At 41.8% G+C, this 15,688-nt stretch overlaps 1 protein-coding gene across 5 annotated transcripts in view; it reads right to left on the minus strand.

Annotated features, from left to right (window-relative positions):
* Positions 1 to 15,688, minus strand: part of vps53 (VPS53 subunit of GARP complex) — a 254,920-nt gene that overhangs the window by 114,115 nt on the left and 125,117 nt on the right. For all 5 annotated transcript variants that reach the window (XM_085964898.1, XM_085964903.1, XM_085964902.1 and 2 more), the window contains one exon: positions 6,620 to 6,714. In XM_085964898.1, coding sequence (XP_085821024.1) covers positions 6,620 to 6,714 — 95 coding nt within the window. The remainder of the gene's footprint in view (positions 1 to 6,619; positions 6,715 to 15,688) is intronic.

Genomic DNA, 15,688 nt, shown 5'->3' on the forward strand with positions numbered 1-15,688 from the left:
TGCATCTTTTCCCACATTAGTAAAATTTCAATACTGAAACAAGCAGCTCCTCAGTGTGTATTAGGCCACTGTACCAAGCATCTCACCAACTAATGACCTTGATGAATTGCATTACTTTTAAATACAATCGTTCACTAAAAGTAAACGACTTGTTCACCACAAAAACTGTATTCACTTGCCAAAAATATTCTTTTGCTAAGAGTTCACCTTGAAATGGGAGTCAGATTGACCCAATAACAGAAACTCAGGTCTGCCTTCAAAAGGATGCTATTATGAGGCTGTTCGTAACGACAGTGAGTGAAGTTCCTGTCATTTTGCAACCATGTATTGGCTGTACAACTTGGACTATATTTTAATGTGTCTGTGTTTATATTAATACAAGCTGAGTAAGCCAGCTGGGTGAGCCTGTGCGTGAATCCTGTTCTGGGTGTAAAATCACACCGTCTGCTCTCGCAGGTGGATGTAAAAGATCCCATGGCACTATTTCGAAGAGGAGCAGGGGAGTTATCCCCGGTGTCCTGGCCAATATTTATCCCTCAATCAACATCACAAAAAACAGATTATCTGCTCATTATTTCTTTGCTGTTTGTGAGAGCTCGCTGTGTGCAAATTGGCTGCCGTGTTTCCCACACTCCACTTCAAAAAGTACTTCATTGGCTGTAAAGCACTTTGAGACGTCCAGGGGCCGTGAAAGGCGCTAAATAAATGCAAGTCTTTCTTTTTCTTTATCTGTCCTTCTGTATCTCTTCCTCTCCCCCGAATCCCATTTCACGCACAAGATTAGCCACCTTGCTTCCCCCTCAGACCCCATTTCTGAAATGTTCACCACTCAATACATGAAATGTTCATCCACATGTGTACGTGGCCAAAAAGCCTGCATGTGCACCCTGGTCAAACTCTACCCCATTCACCAAAAATACATTCTGCAAGATAGTTACCATGACAATTCCTGATGCACCTCACTATAAATAAAATTTATCACAACAAAAAACTCATAACAAAAATTACAAACTTATGCATAAACTTGGCCTCAACAACTCAATCCCTCCACAAACAGCACGATACAGCCCACTAGTTGCCTAAACATCCTGGACACAGGTACACCCTCCCTTTCCCCGTAGCCCTGCAAATTTCTTTCCTTCAGATACTTATCCAACTCCCTTTTGAAAGCTGTGATTGAGTCTGCCTCCACCACCCTTTCAGGTAGTGCATTCCAGATCGTAACCACTCGCTGCGTAATAAAGTTTTTTCTTACCTCGCCTTTGGTTCTTTTGCCAATCACCTTAAATCTGTGTCCTCTGGTTCTCGACCCTTCTGCCAATGGGAACAGTTTCTCTCCATCTGCTCTGTCCAGACCCCTCATGATTTTGAACACCTCTATGAAATCTCCTCTCAATCTTCTCTGCTCCAAGGAGAACAACCCCAGCTTCTCCAGTCTATCAACGTAACTGAAGTCCCTCATTCCTGGAATCATTCTCATAAATCTTTTCTGCACCTTCTCCAAGGCCTTCACATCCTTCCTAAAGTGTGGTGCCCAGAATTGGACACAGTACTCCAGTTGGGGCAGAACCAGTGTTTTATACAGGTTCATCATAATTTACACACTTTTGTACTCTATACCTCTATTTATGAAGCCCGGGGTCCCATAAGCCTTTTTAACTGCTTTCTCAACCTGCCCTGCCACCTTCAACGATATGCGCGCACATACCCCCAGGTCTCTCGGTTTGTGCACTACCTTCAGGATTGTACCATTTAGTTTATATGTCATGTCCTCTCCTCATTCTTTCTACCAAGATGTATCACTTCACACTTTTCTGCATTAAATTTCATCTGCCACGTGTCCGCCCATTCCACCAGCCTGTCTATGTCCTCACTATACTTCCAAGTTTTGTGTCATCTGCAAATTTTGAAATTGTGCCCTGTACACCCGCGTCCAAGTCACCCTTCCAAATTCTTTAAAATCCAAATAACTTGCTTCTACAAACTGCATCTTCTCACCAATTATAACTAATACCACCACAGATCTACTTTGTTATGACTGCAATCTCTCAATCCGCTTAAGCAACGCAGGAGATCTCTCTTTATATACAAGGACCTTTAAAGTCCATTTTTATTGCCAACTTTGGGGTTGTTTATCAGTTTTAGCTTAAAAAAAAAATCACAGAAAAAATGTGTGTACAAAAAAGTTAAATTCAGAGAAATCTGTAAAAAGAAAATCAGTTTTTATTTTATTTTAAGTTATGCACTAAATTGCAGCATGAACAACTGTAATCACACTTCCATTGTACTGAGGCTTTAGCAATAATGGTGTCTTTCAATGGACCGCCCTGCGAGGTTTTGAGTGCTAAAGTGTATGTTCAAAGCACCACATCAGCTCCAGTGTCATGAAACACAAGCACAAATATTTTAAACGTTAATATGAAATAGTTGATGTTAAAATTTTATTTTGCAGTATGAGCTAACTACGAATGGTATAATGCAATCATTGGATGCAGTGTATCCATTTTGTTTCTAATAAAGCAGCAGATGTTATCAAGGCTCTTCAGATATACTTCATTTTGTACACTTTGCTTTAGAGCCTTATCATCCTTCGACAGTATAAAAACTCTCAACGGACATACACCTGGAAACACATTTTCATTCCTTTCTTGTTCCATTCTCTATGAACCATAAATGCTCTAACTTTCCTTCATCAAGTCCCTTGGCTGTTGATCATTGGCGCACTTCATGCGAATTTGGATGCTTACAGATACAACATCAACCACTTGCACTTGTATAGCGCCTTTAACGTAGTAAAATGTCCCAAGGCGCTTCAAAGGAGCGTTATCAAAACAAGATTCGACACCGAGCCACATAAGGCGGTATTAGGACAGTTGACAAAAAGCTTGGTCAAAGAGGTAGGTTTTAAGGAGTGTCTTTAAGGAGGAGAGAGAGAGGTAAAGACACAGGGTGGTTTAGGAGGGAGCTTAGGGCCGAGGCAACAACAACTTACATTTATAGAGTGCATTTAACAAAGCAAAACGACCCAAGGCGCTTAACAAGAGCGATATCAATAAACATTTTTGACACCGAGCTACGGAAAGAGATATTAGGACAGGTGACCAAAAGCTCGGTCAAAGAGGTAGGTTTTAAGGAGCGTCTTAAAGGAGGAGTGAGAGGTAGAGAGGCGGGGAGGTTTAGGGAGGGAATTCCAGAGCTTAGGGCCCTAGGCAGCTGAAGGCTCGGCCGCCAATGATGGAGCGATGAAAATCGGGGATGCGCAAGAGGCCAGAATTATAGGAGCACAGCGATCTCAGAGGGTTGTAAAGCTGGGGGAGGTTTCAGAGATAGGGAGGGGAGAGGGATTTGAAAACAAGGGTGAGAATTTTAAAATCGCGGGGTACCCGGATCCGGGAGCCAATGTAGGTCAGCAAGCACAGGGGTGATGGGTGAACGGGACTTGGTGCAAGTTAGCATATGGGCAGCAGTTTTGGATAATATACTAATAGAACTACCACCACAGCTCAGTCGATTAGGATACTGAAAGAATGTGTGAAATCCTAAATCTACACATATTTTAGATTTTTTTTTAAATTAACAGAAACTAGGTCTGAAATTAAGCATGAATGAAATATCTTACTCACTGGTGACAATGAGTCCACTAAAAGTAAAATCAAAGTACTGCTTTGAAATGTTAAGATGGAGAATTAAAATGTAACAGCCTTGCATGTAGAAAATGTGATTTGTTTCTAATGAAGGGGCTCATCGCACCTTCTACTGGGCCAGTCATAAAGAACTGTTCAGCAGTCACTGCTCCAGTAGTTAATCAAAACCAGCAAGGGGGGTACTCTTGGCTTCCCAAGCAGCTTTTCTAGGTATGCTCAGTTCCAGGAAAGCCCACACTATGCATTTTTGCCAGATCTGATTTTACTGGAAGTTTTTTTTTTTTTTAATAAGCCAGCATATACGATTAAGTGATGGAACTGCACATTTCCAAACTTGCTTAACTGCCTTGCGTCATGTTTGATCTGCACGATTTAACTTTGGCCACCCTTAAAAAAAAAAGTTTCAAAGGTTTCTCTGGTCAGCACTTGCAGAGTCACCTTTACAAGAGCATTTATGGGAAAATGAATTATAACATAATTGAGCATTTTCTAAGCTCTTTGCCACAGGCAAAGGCAGTTAAACAATAACTTCTGTTTTTGTGAATGTTTAATTCCATTCCATGTGGGGAGGAACGAAGCAATCTAAAATTAAACCTCATCACGACAACAATTTAGCGGAATCCTACAGTTTAACGTGAAACAGCAAAACCATAAATGTGCAAAGTAAAAGGTTCAGTATTTAATACAGTCACTCTTTGAACTCCGTGGGGTTATAGCTTTATAGAAGATGGATTGACATTCACAGACGAGGCCAGTTTAAATTTCCCCTTTAGGATACACTGCAGTAGATAAGATTTATAGACAATTACTTTTCAATAGCTGTACTTTTAATAACCTTATCCTGCTAAAAAAAAGATTCCTTTACTCCAACTCTTTAGCTGTATTGATTAGCAACAATGAAATATCTGTAATTCTGTTGAGCTATTGTTCTATTCTTATGGAATATGAACATTTAAGAAATAAACATTGAAGGTTGGACACTTCAAACTAGAAAAGTCAGCTATACTGTCAATGAGTTTATCTCTTTCCTGACTTACAGCAATTTAAAATAACAACCTGCATTTATATAGCGCCTTTAATGTAGTAAATCATCCCAAGGTGCGTCACAGGAGCCTATCAAACAACATTTGACACCGAGCCACTTAAGGCGATACAAGATTGTTAACAGCATCTATGACAATCAAGCGGGTTGCTGCCATTCAATTTAAAAGTGAGAGAAGTTTAAATCAATACAAGCAGCGATAATGACCCAAAATGTGGAGGCACAAAACTGTGTACGCTGCAGGGAGTGGATCTTTACGGAGTAGGGATCAGGTTAAACAAAGTGACCAGTATGAAGTTAATTGAGGCCCAAACTGATTTCCTTCCCAGCTGATTCTCCGAACACTTAAGAAAAAGGGAAGAAAAGTTCCAGTCAAGCTTAAAGTTTCACATGCTGATTCCATTTTGGGTAATCAGTTCCTGAAGTGTATCTGAATCGATTTGAAGCATCCAAATCAATCAATCAAGGACAGGATGTTCCAGCCCTTGAAGATCTGCAAGTAGACAGTGAGTGGCACTCCTTTGTCAACCAAACAAGAGGTATGTTTGTGGTTCTCAATGTTCTCCTCTCATTTACCAGCTATTCTCCCATTAACAGATAGTCTAGCTGATACAACAACAACAACTTGTATTTATATAGCACCTTTAACGTAGTAAAACATCCCACGGCGCTTCACAGGAGTATTAGAAGACAAAAAATTTGACACCGAGCCACATAAGGAGAGATTAGGACAGGTGACCAAAAACTTGGTCAAAGAGGTAGGTTTTAAGGAGCGTCTTAAAGGAGGAAAGAGAGGTAGCGAGGCAGAGAGTTTTAGGCAGGGAATTCCAGAGTTTAGGGCCGAGGCAACAGAAGGCACAGCCACCAATGGTTGAGCGATTATAATCAGGGATGCTCAAGAGGGCAGAATTAGAGGAGCGCAGATATCTCCGGGGGGGCGGGGGGGGGGTTTGTGAAGCTGAAGGAGATTACAGAGATGGGGAGGGGTGAGGCCATGGAGGGATTTGAAAACAAGGATGAAAATTTTGAAATCGAGGCGATGCTTAACCGGGAGCCAATGTAGGTCAGCGAGTACAGGGGTGATGGGTGAACGGGACTTGTCGCAAGTTAGGACATGGGCAGCCGAGTTTTGGATGACCTCCAGTTTACGTAGGGTAGAATGTGGGAGGCCAGCCAGGAGTGCGTTGGAATAGTCAAGTCTAGAGGTAACAAGGGCATGGATGAGGGTTTCAGCAGCGGATGAGCTGAGGCAGGGCGGAGACGGGCGATGTTACGGAGGTGGAAATAGGTGATTTTAGTTATGCTGCGGATATGTGGTTGGAAGCTCATTTCAGGGTCAAATATGACACCAAGGTTGCAAACGACGTGGTTCAGCCTCAGACAGATGCTTGGGAGAGGGATGGAGTCAGTGGCTAGGGAACGGAGTTTGTGGCGGGGGCCGAAAACAATGGCTTCAGTCTTCCCAATATTTAATTGGAGAAAATTTCTGCTCCAGGCAAGCAGTCTGACAATTTAGAGACCGTGGAGGGGTCGAGAGAAGAGGTAGTGAGGTAGAGCTGGGTGTCGTCAGCGTACATGTGGAAACTGCCGCTGTGTTTTCGGATGATCTCGCCAAGGGACAGCATGTAGATGAGAAATAGGAGGGGGCCAAGGATAGATCCTTGGGGGACACCAGAGGTAACGATGCGGGGGCGGGAAGAGAAGCCGTTGCAGGTGATTCTCTGGCTACGATTAGATAGATAAGAATGGCACCAAGCGAGTGCAGTCCCATCCAGCTGTTTATCGATGAAACTCACCCTTGAACTTGGGTCTCCTGAGCCAAAAGAGTAATAACTTTGAACCCAATATCTTTCAGCAGTTCGTACTGCAATGCTTGCTTATAACACCCATTACTGAATTATATAACTACCGATTGCAAAAGTGTTCAACTCACCTATCCTGTGATTCAATGTAAACATAGAGGTGCGGCTCAAAGCATTTGGAGATAATGCCATGGAAAGGGTTGTCTGGGGCTTTGGGCTTCTTTGGCTGAAAAGATAAACAGTGCAGTCACATACAAGACGACAAACAAGAAATAGTTGGAGCTATGATCATGCAATCTAAGTAAAAATTAAACAGTAAATAGGAACTAGACACGGCACAGCTTGCAAATAGTAATTTAGAGAGGTGGAACTGGTCAGAATTAAGAGTTAGTTTGATATTACATACATTTAAGGAGAATACCTATGAACATGGAAACCTTATAAAACAGAAAATTACACAGAGCTTACATTGTTAAAATAATCTGATGGCTCTGATCACAAACACAGACTAAAACTAGAGAGATACAAGTTCAGAAATGAAAAAAAATCTCCTGCGATGTTTCAGTTAGTAAAGACTGTCTGTAGCTGATCGCTATAGATCAGAAGGTTTGAGGTGCGATTTGTGGTCCTCAGCTGCAGTGGCAATAGGGCACAACAACTGGGCTCAGTGCCCTGGAATCCTGGGGTGAGAAAAATCAGTTAGGGTTCCTGCTTATGGTCATTATTTATTGCTCCCTGCTGGAAAGTTCATGTGTGAGGATACGGGGATCGGAAAAACTTCAGGCCCGGTTAGGATTAGGCTCAACTGCGATGCCTTCATAGAATGATACAGCACAGGAGGCGGCCATTTGGCCCATCGTGTCTGTGCCTGCTCTTTGGTAGAACTATCCAATTAATCCCACTCTCCCTGCCCTTTTCCCGTAGCCCTGCAAATTTTTCCCCTTCAAGTATGTATCCAATTCCCTTTTGAAAGTTACGACTGAATCGGCTTTCACCGCCAGTGCATTCCAGGTCACAACAACTCGCTGCAACAAAAAAAAAAAATCCTCGTGTCACTCTGGTTCTTTTGCCAATCACCTTAAATCTGCGTCCTCTGATTACCTGTAGTAAAATAACCAGCTAATATTCGCTGTCTGGGCTTGCACTTGAACAGGAATTGCAAAGGGCCCTAGAAATTATGGAGAGGTTAGAAAACTGGATTCAAAATTGGTTCGAGGGGAGAAAACAGAGAGCAGTCGTTGATGGCAGGTTTTCCAGAACGGTTGGAAGTTGGAATGGTAGCCCACAGGGTTCAGTTCTGGGATCGCTTCCGTTCACTGTGTACATCAATGTTTTGCATACAGGCCTAGAGGAAATGGTGTTGAAATTTGCAGATGATGCCATAATAAGATGTATTGTTAATTCTTTAGAAGGCCAAAGGAAGCTGCAAGGGATATTGATAAAATGGAGGAATGAGCAAAAAAGTGGCAGATGGAGATCAATCTTAGTAAATGTGAACTGATGCATTTTGGTTATTAAAACAAAGGTAACAGCATTTCTTATATTGTGAATGGAAGTAGCTCGGTACTGTAGAGGGCAGAGGGATTTTAAACATACAGGTTCACAGGATATTAAAAGGCAGTACCTCAGGTTGATAAGGTAGTTAAAAAAAGCTAATGGAATTCTAGGTTTTATCACAAGTGTTGTAGAATATAAAAGCCAGGTGCTAATAATGAACCTATATAAAACCTCAGGCTACTGTGCGCAGTATTGGGTTCCACACTATAGGAACAATATTAAGGCTTTAGATACAGTAGAATGCAGATTCACTAGGGTGCTGCCTGGCATGAGAAAATATAAATAACGAAGATATGAAAAATTGGGGCTTTTTTCATTAGAAGAACATAGGTTATGGGGGATACAATAGAAGTGTTTTAAAATTACGAAAGGACGGGGCAGGGTAGCTAGAAGTAGACTGCTTCCAGTAGCTATGGGGTCATAGATACAAGATTAAATGTAAGAGATTTAAAATAGAGGGCAAGAGAAACTTCTTTACACGCGGAGTTGTGTGGGTTATGGTTGAGGCAGAAACAATGTCAAAATTCACGATTAGTTTGGATAGGTGGATGAAAGAAAAGGGGACGTAGGGATATGGGAACTGGGTGGAGGAGTCTCACTCTTATGTCAGACAGTCCAAGCTTTCATATTCAATTTACACTGCATAAGTTTAGCATCCGTACGAAGCCGAAACTGCTCTGCATGGACACTAAACTTGTAATGTGAATGCATCATTAGCCTCTGCCGTTCAACGTCAGCAACAGTTGGGCAATAATTTCCAAGGACCATTGTCTCAGATAATAAATGAGAATTTCTTGCCTAAAGAAAAGTAATAGGTTGGGGGATGGGAAAACCTGGCAGATTTTTTTTTAAAGTCAGGATGTATATTCAGAACAAATCCATTTTTGCTGCTACTCCTGCACTATAATGCGATTGGTTAAAAAATCACTACTATTGCAATGTTGTATCTGGCATGATATCAGGCACCCCCACATCCTGTACTCAGAGAAAGGCAACATGATCCTATTTCGATAATCAGTAGAGAACCCACTGAATAATTCTATTTGCAAGCTTGGCAACAGAATTATTTTCAGGCCCTTTGACCTGATGTAGGATACTTTAGTGAAGGCTGGACAGATAAGAGTCAAGAGAAATATTTTGTAATTCTGTGAGTTTCTAACAAACAGAAGGGAAATGGCATGGTATCTAAAGGACACTGCAAGAAGTACGTTTTTGGATGCAATTTCCAATGGCAGAAACAGACGGCCTAGTATTTCCAGCTTGTTGTTTTTCCTGAGACTGGATTATTGCTGTCCTACTGGGGGTGGAGGGGGAGGTGCAGAGAGGCAAGGGAAAGAAATTATTCACAAGCACTTAGCAGACACCCGGAAAAAAAACCTGGAAAATTCAAGCTTGACTAGTCTCCATAAACCTACTAGAAAAAGCGCCCCATTCTGTTAGGCAGACAGAAAGGTAACCCCTTCTCCTGCACATCTAACAACACCCCAGAGCATTTTCATCCATTCCAGGATCCTTAAATGGATGTTTACATGTCCCCATGGAACAACAATGTACATCATTTTTTTTTAAAATTATGCGGTGGAATTTAGTACAGCAACAGATAATGTCCCCATTCATTCCAATGACATTTTTTCTCGACATGCTCTTTTGAGATTACCATACCACTTCACTAGATAAGCCTTTGTTAAGTAGAATGAATTGTGACCCACTTACCATAAAATGTTGCACACTATTCTCGCCATAGAAAATTATGAAAATTGTGCAATAACAGAAGTCATTACTTGGTTACAGTCATAGGACAGAAAGTGTAGCTCATGTTCCATTAGTAAAGCATTTCAAAAAATCATTCCCCATTCTACAAACAGAACTTGGGATATTTGCAGTATAAAATGATTATCAGTAGCTCATCAAGTGTTCTAGATACTGATGATCAATCTCAAACAACACATCTGAACTAGGACTGTATTCAGAGGCTCACATATTCACGTGCAAAATTGGGAGCAGTCACTACTGACACATTGCAACAGCAATAACTTGTATTTATACAGCAACTTTAACGCAGAAAAATATCCCAAAGAGGTACAAGGAAAAATAAATGCCAAGCGAAAGGAGGTGTGGAGCGGTGACTAAAAGCTTGGTCAAGAGGTGGATTTAAGGAGGGTCTAAAAGGAGGAGAGGGAGGCAGAGAGGTTTAGGAAGGGAATTCCAGAGTGTGGGGCCTAGGCAGCTGAAGCAAGATGCTAATGGTGGGGGTAATGCACAAGAGACCGGGGCAGCTCTCCCTGGTAGTTTAATTATGTGCCTCTTCAGTTATGCTGCAATGATTGTAATGTGACTCTCCCAGCCTGCCATTGAAGTCACTCAGCCAGTTGTAGCTATTTAGCTTTGACTGATGAGGTAAGAAAGTCAGAATGACTTCAAAAGGAATCATTTACACTAAATACTGCATGCCTTGGCACAGCTGTAAAGCTAAACTGTGCATAAATGGCTTGAGCGAGATAGGGTTCAAGATGCTCACCACATAACTACAAGAACACAGCTGTGCGTTGGTGTCTGCCTTTAATACCTCATTTACTTTTAGAAAAGGAAAATGGATTTAGATATAAATTTGGATTAGACATCTGTTTGGTAACAAAAGCCTTGTGAACGACCAAATTCCAAAATGGTCTCAATTCTCCCTCAGCCCTAGCTCTAAAACCCAGCCCAATTCAGAAATGTGAATCTCTCGCACTCCTAAAAAATGGCTGCTTCTGGCTCAATGAGTAAATGCACCATCTGGTACAGTACTCAGTCATACAGACCAGGAAGTCTCCATGTTCAATCTGTTCTAAGCCTGCTAGAAAAAACTATTTTGATTCAATGGACACATACAATTACATAGAATTTGCAGCACAGAAACAGGCCATTCGGCCCAATCAGTCCATGCCGGCATTTATGCTCCACTCGAGCCTCCTCCCATCCTTCCTCATCTAACTCCATCAGCATAACCCTCTATTCTATTCTCCCTCATATGCTTATCTAGCTTCCCCTGAAATGCATCTATACTATTCACCTCAACTATTCCCTATGGTAGCGAATTCCACATTCTGACCACTCTCTGGGTAAAGAATTTTTTTTATTCGTTCCTGGGATGTGGGCATTGCTGGCAAGGGCAGCATTTATTGCCCATCCCTAATTACCCTCGAGAAGGTGGTGGTAAGCCGCCTTCTTGAACCGCTGCAGTCAGTGTGATGAAGGTACTCCCATAGTGCTGTTAGGGAGGGAGTTCCAGGATTTTAACCCAGCAACAATGAATCAACGGCGATATATTTCCAAGTCAGGCTGGCGTGCAACTTAGAGGTGGTGGTGTTCCCATGTGGAAGAGGTCGTGGGTTTGGGAGGTGCTGCCGAAGAATCCTTGGCGAGTTGCTGCAGTGCATCTTGTAGATGGTGTAGACTGCAGCCACGGTACACCGATGGTGGAGGGAGTGAATGTTTAAGGTGGTGGATGGGGTGCCAAATCAAGCCTTTATAATAAAGAAAAATACCTTTAAAAATAAAATGGATCAAGAGAAATCGGTTCAATACTTCCTTATTGATTGGGTTAGCTGATCACAGGTTGGGGCATTGTGACTGGCCTAAGCATCTGCAGGCTAGGGAAGGGAACCAAAAAAGCAAATACTGTAGCATTGCCATTCCGGATTCTTCTCCCTGCCATAAAGTTTGTTGATGTCGAGACTGGGTGAGGGCAGGAATGTTGCTGCTCTCCCAAATCCTCTTAAGAGTTAAACACACTGCCGGCACCGACTGTCTGGGTTTACCCATGGGAAGAGTGACCACGCGGGCATGGTTACATAGGACCATGTCCAACATAAGTCAGGACCTGGGGGGAAGTAAGGAAAAACACTGCTGCTGCTCACTCAAACATTCCCACTTTCTCATGGCCAAAGGAAACCCCCGGCAGCAGTTTTCCTCTTCTCTATCTTGTCTAGTGTACGGGGAACAGCTGCAAAATTCTAGAACACACATACGCACACTTGTGCCTGTGCAGCAACTTCTAAAATCAATTTTCTTCTAGACATTCCCTTATTCAAACTGGTGCAGTGGACAAGGCAGGAAAGGGCAAGAGTGGTGGCCATCTTTTCTCCTACCTGCTATCTTATGAAGACACATCAAAACTGGTGTAATGAACTGAATTACTTTAAAACCCAGAGTGACGCCAATAGGATGATTACTGGTACCCAGCCAATAATGTGACCCTTTAAAATCCAGTAATGTAGGATTGCCAAGGACATCAAATCACCACACTGTCAGTCTTTGTTGCTGTGTGACACAGGGGGAGATTACAAGTTAATTCCTGTGTTCTCATTTACACAATATAAATGAACATGGCAGTGAACCACTGTATATGGATTTGTGGCACCAAGCCAGTGGCAGAGTATATTTCTACCAGATCCCCTTCAGCAAAACCTGGCACAAAACGGGCCGGAACATTCCTATCCACCAGCTACATATGGTTGCTACATATTGCTCCAGCCCTGAATTAGCATTTTGAAAGTGATCTCCTTGCAAGCTGTACAATCACGAGGGTTGAACTGTTGCATTTTGTTTAGCCGTTCTCCACCTCATCACCATATGGATTCTGTATAATTCCGTGCCTTATAAGACAGTAATTCAACTGACTTACTATGAGCATTGCCACAAAGATTCACAAGTATTATCTACAGTATATTAAAAGTGGTACAGAAGTGTATTGTTCCTGATTTGGCATCATATTTCCCAGTGTCATGCTCTGGCATCAGACCTTTTGATTGGCTGACATTTAAAAAATTTAAATCATAACTCTATGTAGACTCGTGAAAATCTATCAAATCTGAAACTCAACCAATCAGAATTATTCATAAAAATTCAGTCATTTTAACCATCATTTTGCCTCAGTGATTGAAATCGCTAATGTCCCACGTGAGGTCTAATATAGTAAACACAAATGTTTACATATTTCACAATTACATTTACCTGCAAAAAATATTTTTGTGCCTTTGAGTAACTTCATCATTGTTTTACTTGAAGGTCTCAGCCCTTCTCAAAAGCCTAGGACTGAAGTTAATATTTTACTTTTGATAATACTCTGTTAGCTTCAGGGAAATGGCGTAGTCTAAGCATGTGCGGATTTCCCCATCATGCATCAGTAAGGTCCTGTTGGAGTAATTAGCATAAATGCCTCAACTCGATGGGTATATCTCCTCATGATGTGAAAAGATTTGAGTTTTTTGGGGATTTTTTCCCCCAAATTATAAGACAATTTGCAGATACAATTGTACAAGTTTCAAACTGTTACATTTTTAGCTCAGAGACACAGTTAACCAGAGATAATGAGACAGTGTGTCTTTTCTCATCCTAACTCGAATTATTTTTTTCATTTTTATTTTCCACACAAAAAGAAAATTAATTGAATTTTGAAAAGGTAAATGCTTTGAAATTCATGAGTTTTGTTAACAGAAAATGTAACACTCTAATTAATCTGATAGCAAAATACTACGGATGCTGGAAATCCAAAATAACAACAGAAAACGCTGGAAAAACTCAGCAGGCCAGGCAACATCCGTGGAGAGAAAAACAGAGTCAACGTTTCGGGTCGAAACCCTTCTACAGAACCGAGAGAAAAAACTCTAATTAATCTAATGTGCGAGAGACAGATGGTATCTCTCGTCATCCTAATTTGAGATTTTTAACCCCAAAATTGGTCCTTTTTGCCCTCGGTTTCCACCCAGAAAATGAGCGCAATGAGGACCAATTTCTACCCATGTCCTGGGACTTCCTATGTGCAATACTAATAAGTTTAAAAAAAAACACACATTACACCCCCAGTGACTCAGCTTGTTAAGGCACGGAGTAACTTAGACATATAGACCAAGAAGCTATAAAGTTCAATTAGTGGTCTATGTTGAGTTAGCTGATACCAGCAAGGGCAGCAGCAGACAGGCTACTATTGGCTTCAATGTCTCTGGGATAAGGAGGAGAAAATTGGCTAACACTCCTGATCACCATCCAGCAACCCCTTTTGGAAATGGGCAAGCGTGAGTGAGGACAGGTTAGGGCTTGACCGTGCAGCGCACCAGGATGGTATAGCCTACCCAACAGTCTCAGTCTAGCATGTTCACACATGAAGAAGGGAGGAGATGCTCGAGGGCACCCTTGGAACTCTACCCCAGTAAAATCCAACACTTACAGAAGCAGGGAGAGAAAATTGTTAGAAGAAAAAACTCAAGAAATTAAAACTATAAATACCCCTAAATTACATTTGATTGTGCCAATGCCAATAACCAGCCAATTTTAGAATCAAAGCTGTTACCTGCTTGGCTGCAGTCTTGGCTCACTACGCCCACTTAAGTCAATGCCAACACCAAGTCAATAAAAAAAAAACTTCCCAAGTGTCTCACTCTAAACAGCTGTAACAAAGTTTATTATTATACACTTGAAAACGATAGAAAATAGAAACTATGTGTGGAAATAAGGGCATCTGCAACTGCTGAAGCCACCTGTTGCCACGTTGGGGAATTGTGGCATGGCCATTTCTGGTCTTGCTGTAGGAGATGGGGTTAATTCAAGAAATAGCATTTCTTTAATAAGAAAAAGCAGGTGTTCTTTTGAAATTGGCAGCAGATCGAAATAGTCAAACTGGAAGCATCTGTTTCTAACTAAATAAAAATAACAACAGTCCTGAAGGCAAAATAATTGATCCAATAAAAACTGTAGTCTTGGCCCGTATGTGACTACATTTGAGAATATGATGAAGGCCTCGGGCAAACTATCTGGTCTTCAATCTAAAAGCAGCTGGGCCAACGCCTGGCACAATTCCACAGCCAGAAACTATGCACCCACTTGCAAAAAAACAGATGCTGCCATTTGTGCAAGAGTTGGAATGCAAAATCTTTGCAAATAAGTTAAAATTAAGAATGGCTTTGACCTAATAAAAGTACTGTACTGCTTCATAAATATCACTGTACAATGAAGTATATCACAGAATCACAGAATCCCCACAGTGCAGATAGAGGCCATTTCGGCCCATTGAGCCTGCACCGACACATATCCCACCCTATCCCCGTAACGCCACGTATTTAATCCCCTAACACTAAGGGTCAATTTATCATAGCCAAATCAACCTAACCTGCACATCTTTGGACTGTGGGAGGAAACCGGAGCACCCGGAGGAAACCCACGCAGACATAGGGAGAATGTGCAAACTCCACACAGACAGTCGCCCGAGGCCAGATTTGAACCCGGGTCCCTGGTGCTGTGAGGCAACAGTGCTAACCACTATGCCACCGTGCCCCCCCTATCAAAGAATCAACTTTGATTTCCCAAATTTCCTACTTGATATTATACAAAGTATGGTTGGGGGGGGGGGGGGGGGGTAGGGAGGGGAGGGGCAGAAAGAAATTCTCTCTGGTCACTATGTGCCAACTATATAAAGATAAATGGGAAGATTTCCTCGGATTGCTATTTCTCGCAAAATAGTAAAACTGGTCTTTTACAATATTGCACATTGCAATTAAAGTGGAAAGATTTCCAATGTCACTACCAGCGACTAGAAGAAATCTTCCCCCAGATTACTTACCTTTGACATGATCCTCCAATTTCAGTTCACTATCCAATGAGGGGGT

The sequence above is a fragment of the Somniosus microcephalus genome, chromosome 22 (genome assembly GCF_052327205.1).
Source record: "Somniosus microcephalus isolate GS21.2 chromosome 22, FLI_Smic_1.0, whole genome shotgun sequence".
Taxonomy (NCBI): Eukaryota; Metazoa; Chordata; class Chondrichthyes; order Squaliformes; family Somniosidae; genus Somniosus; species Somniosus microcephalus.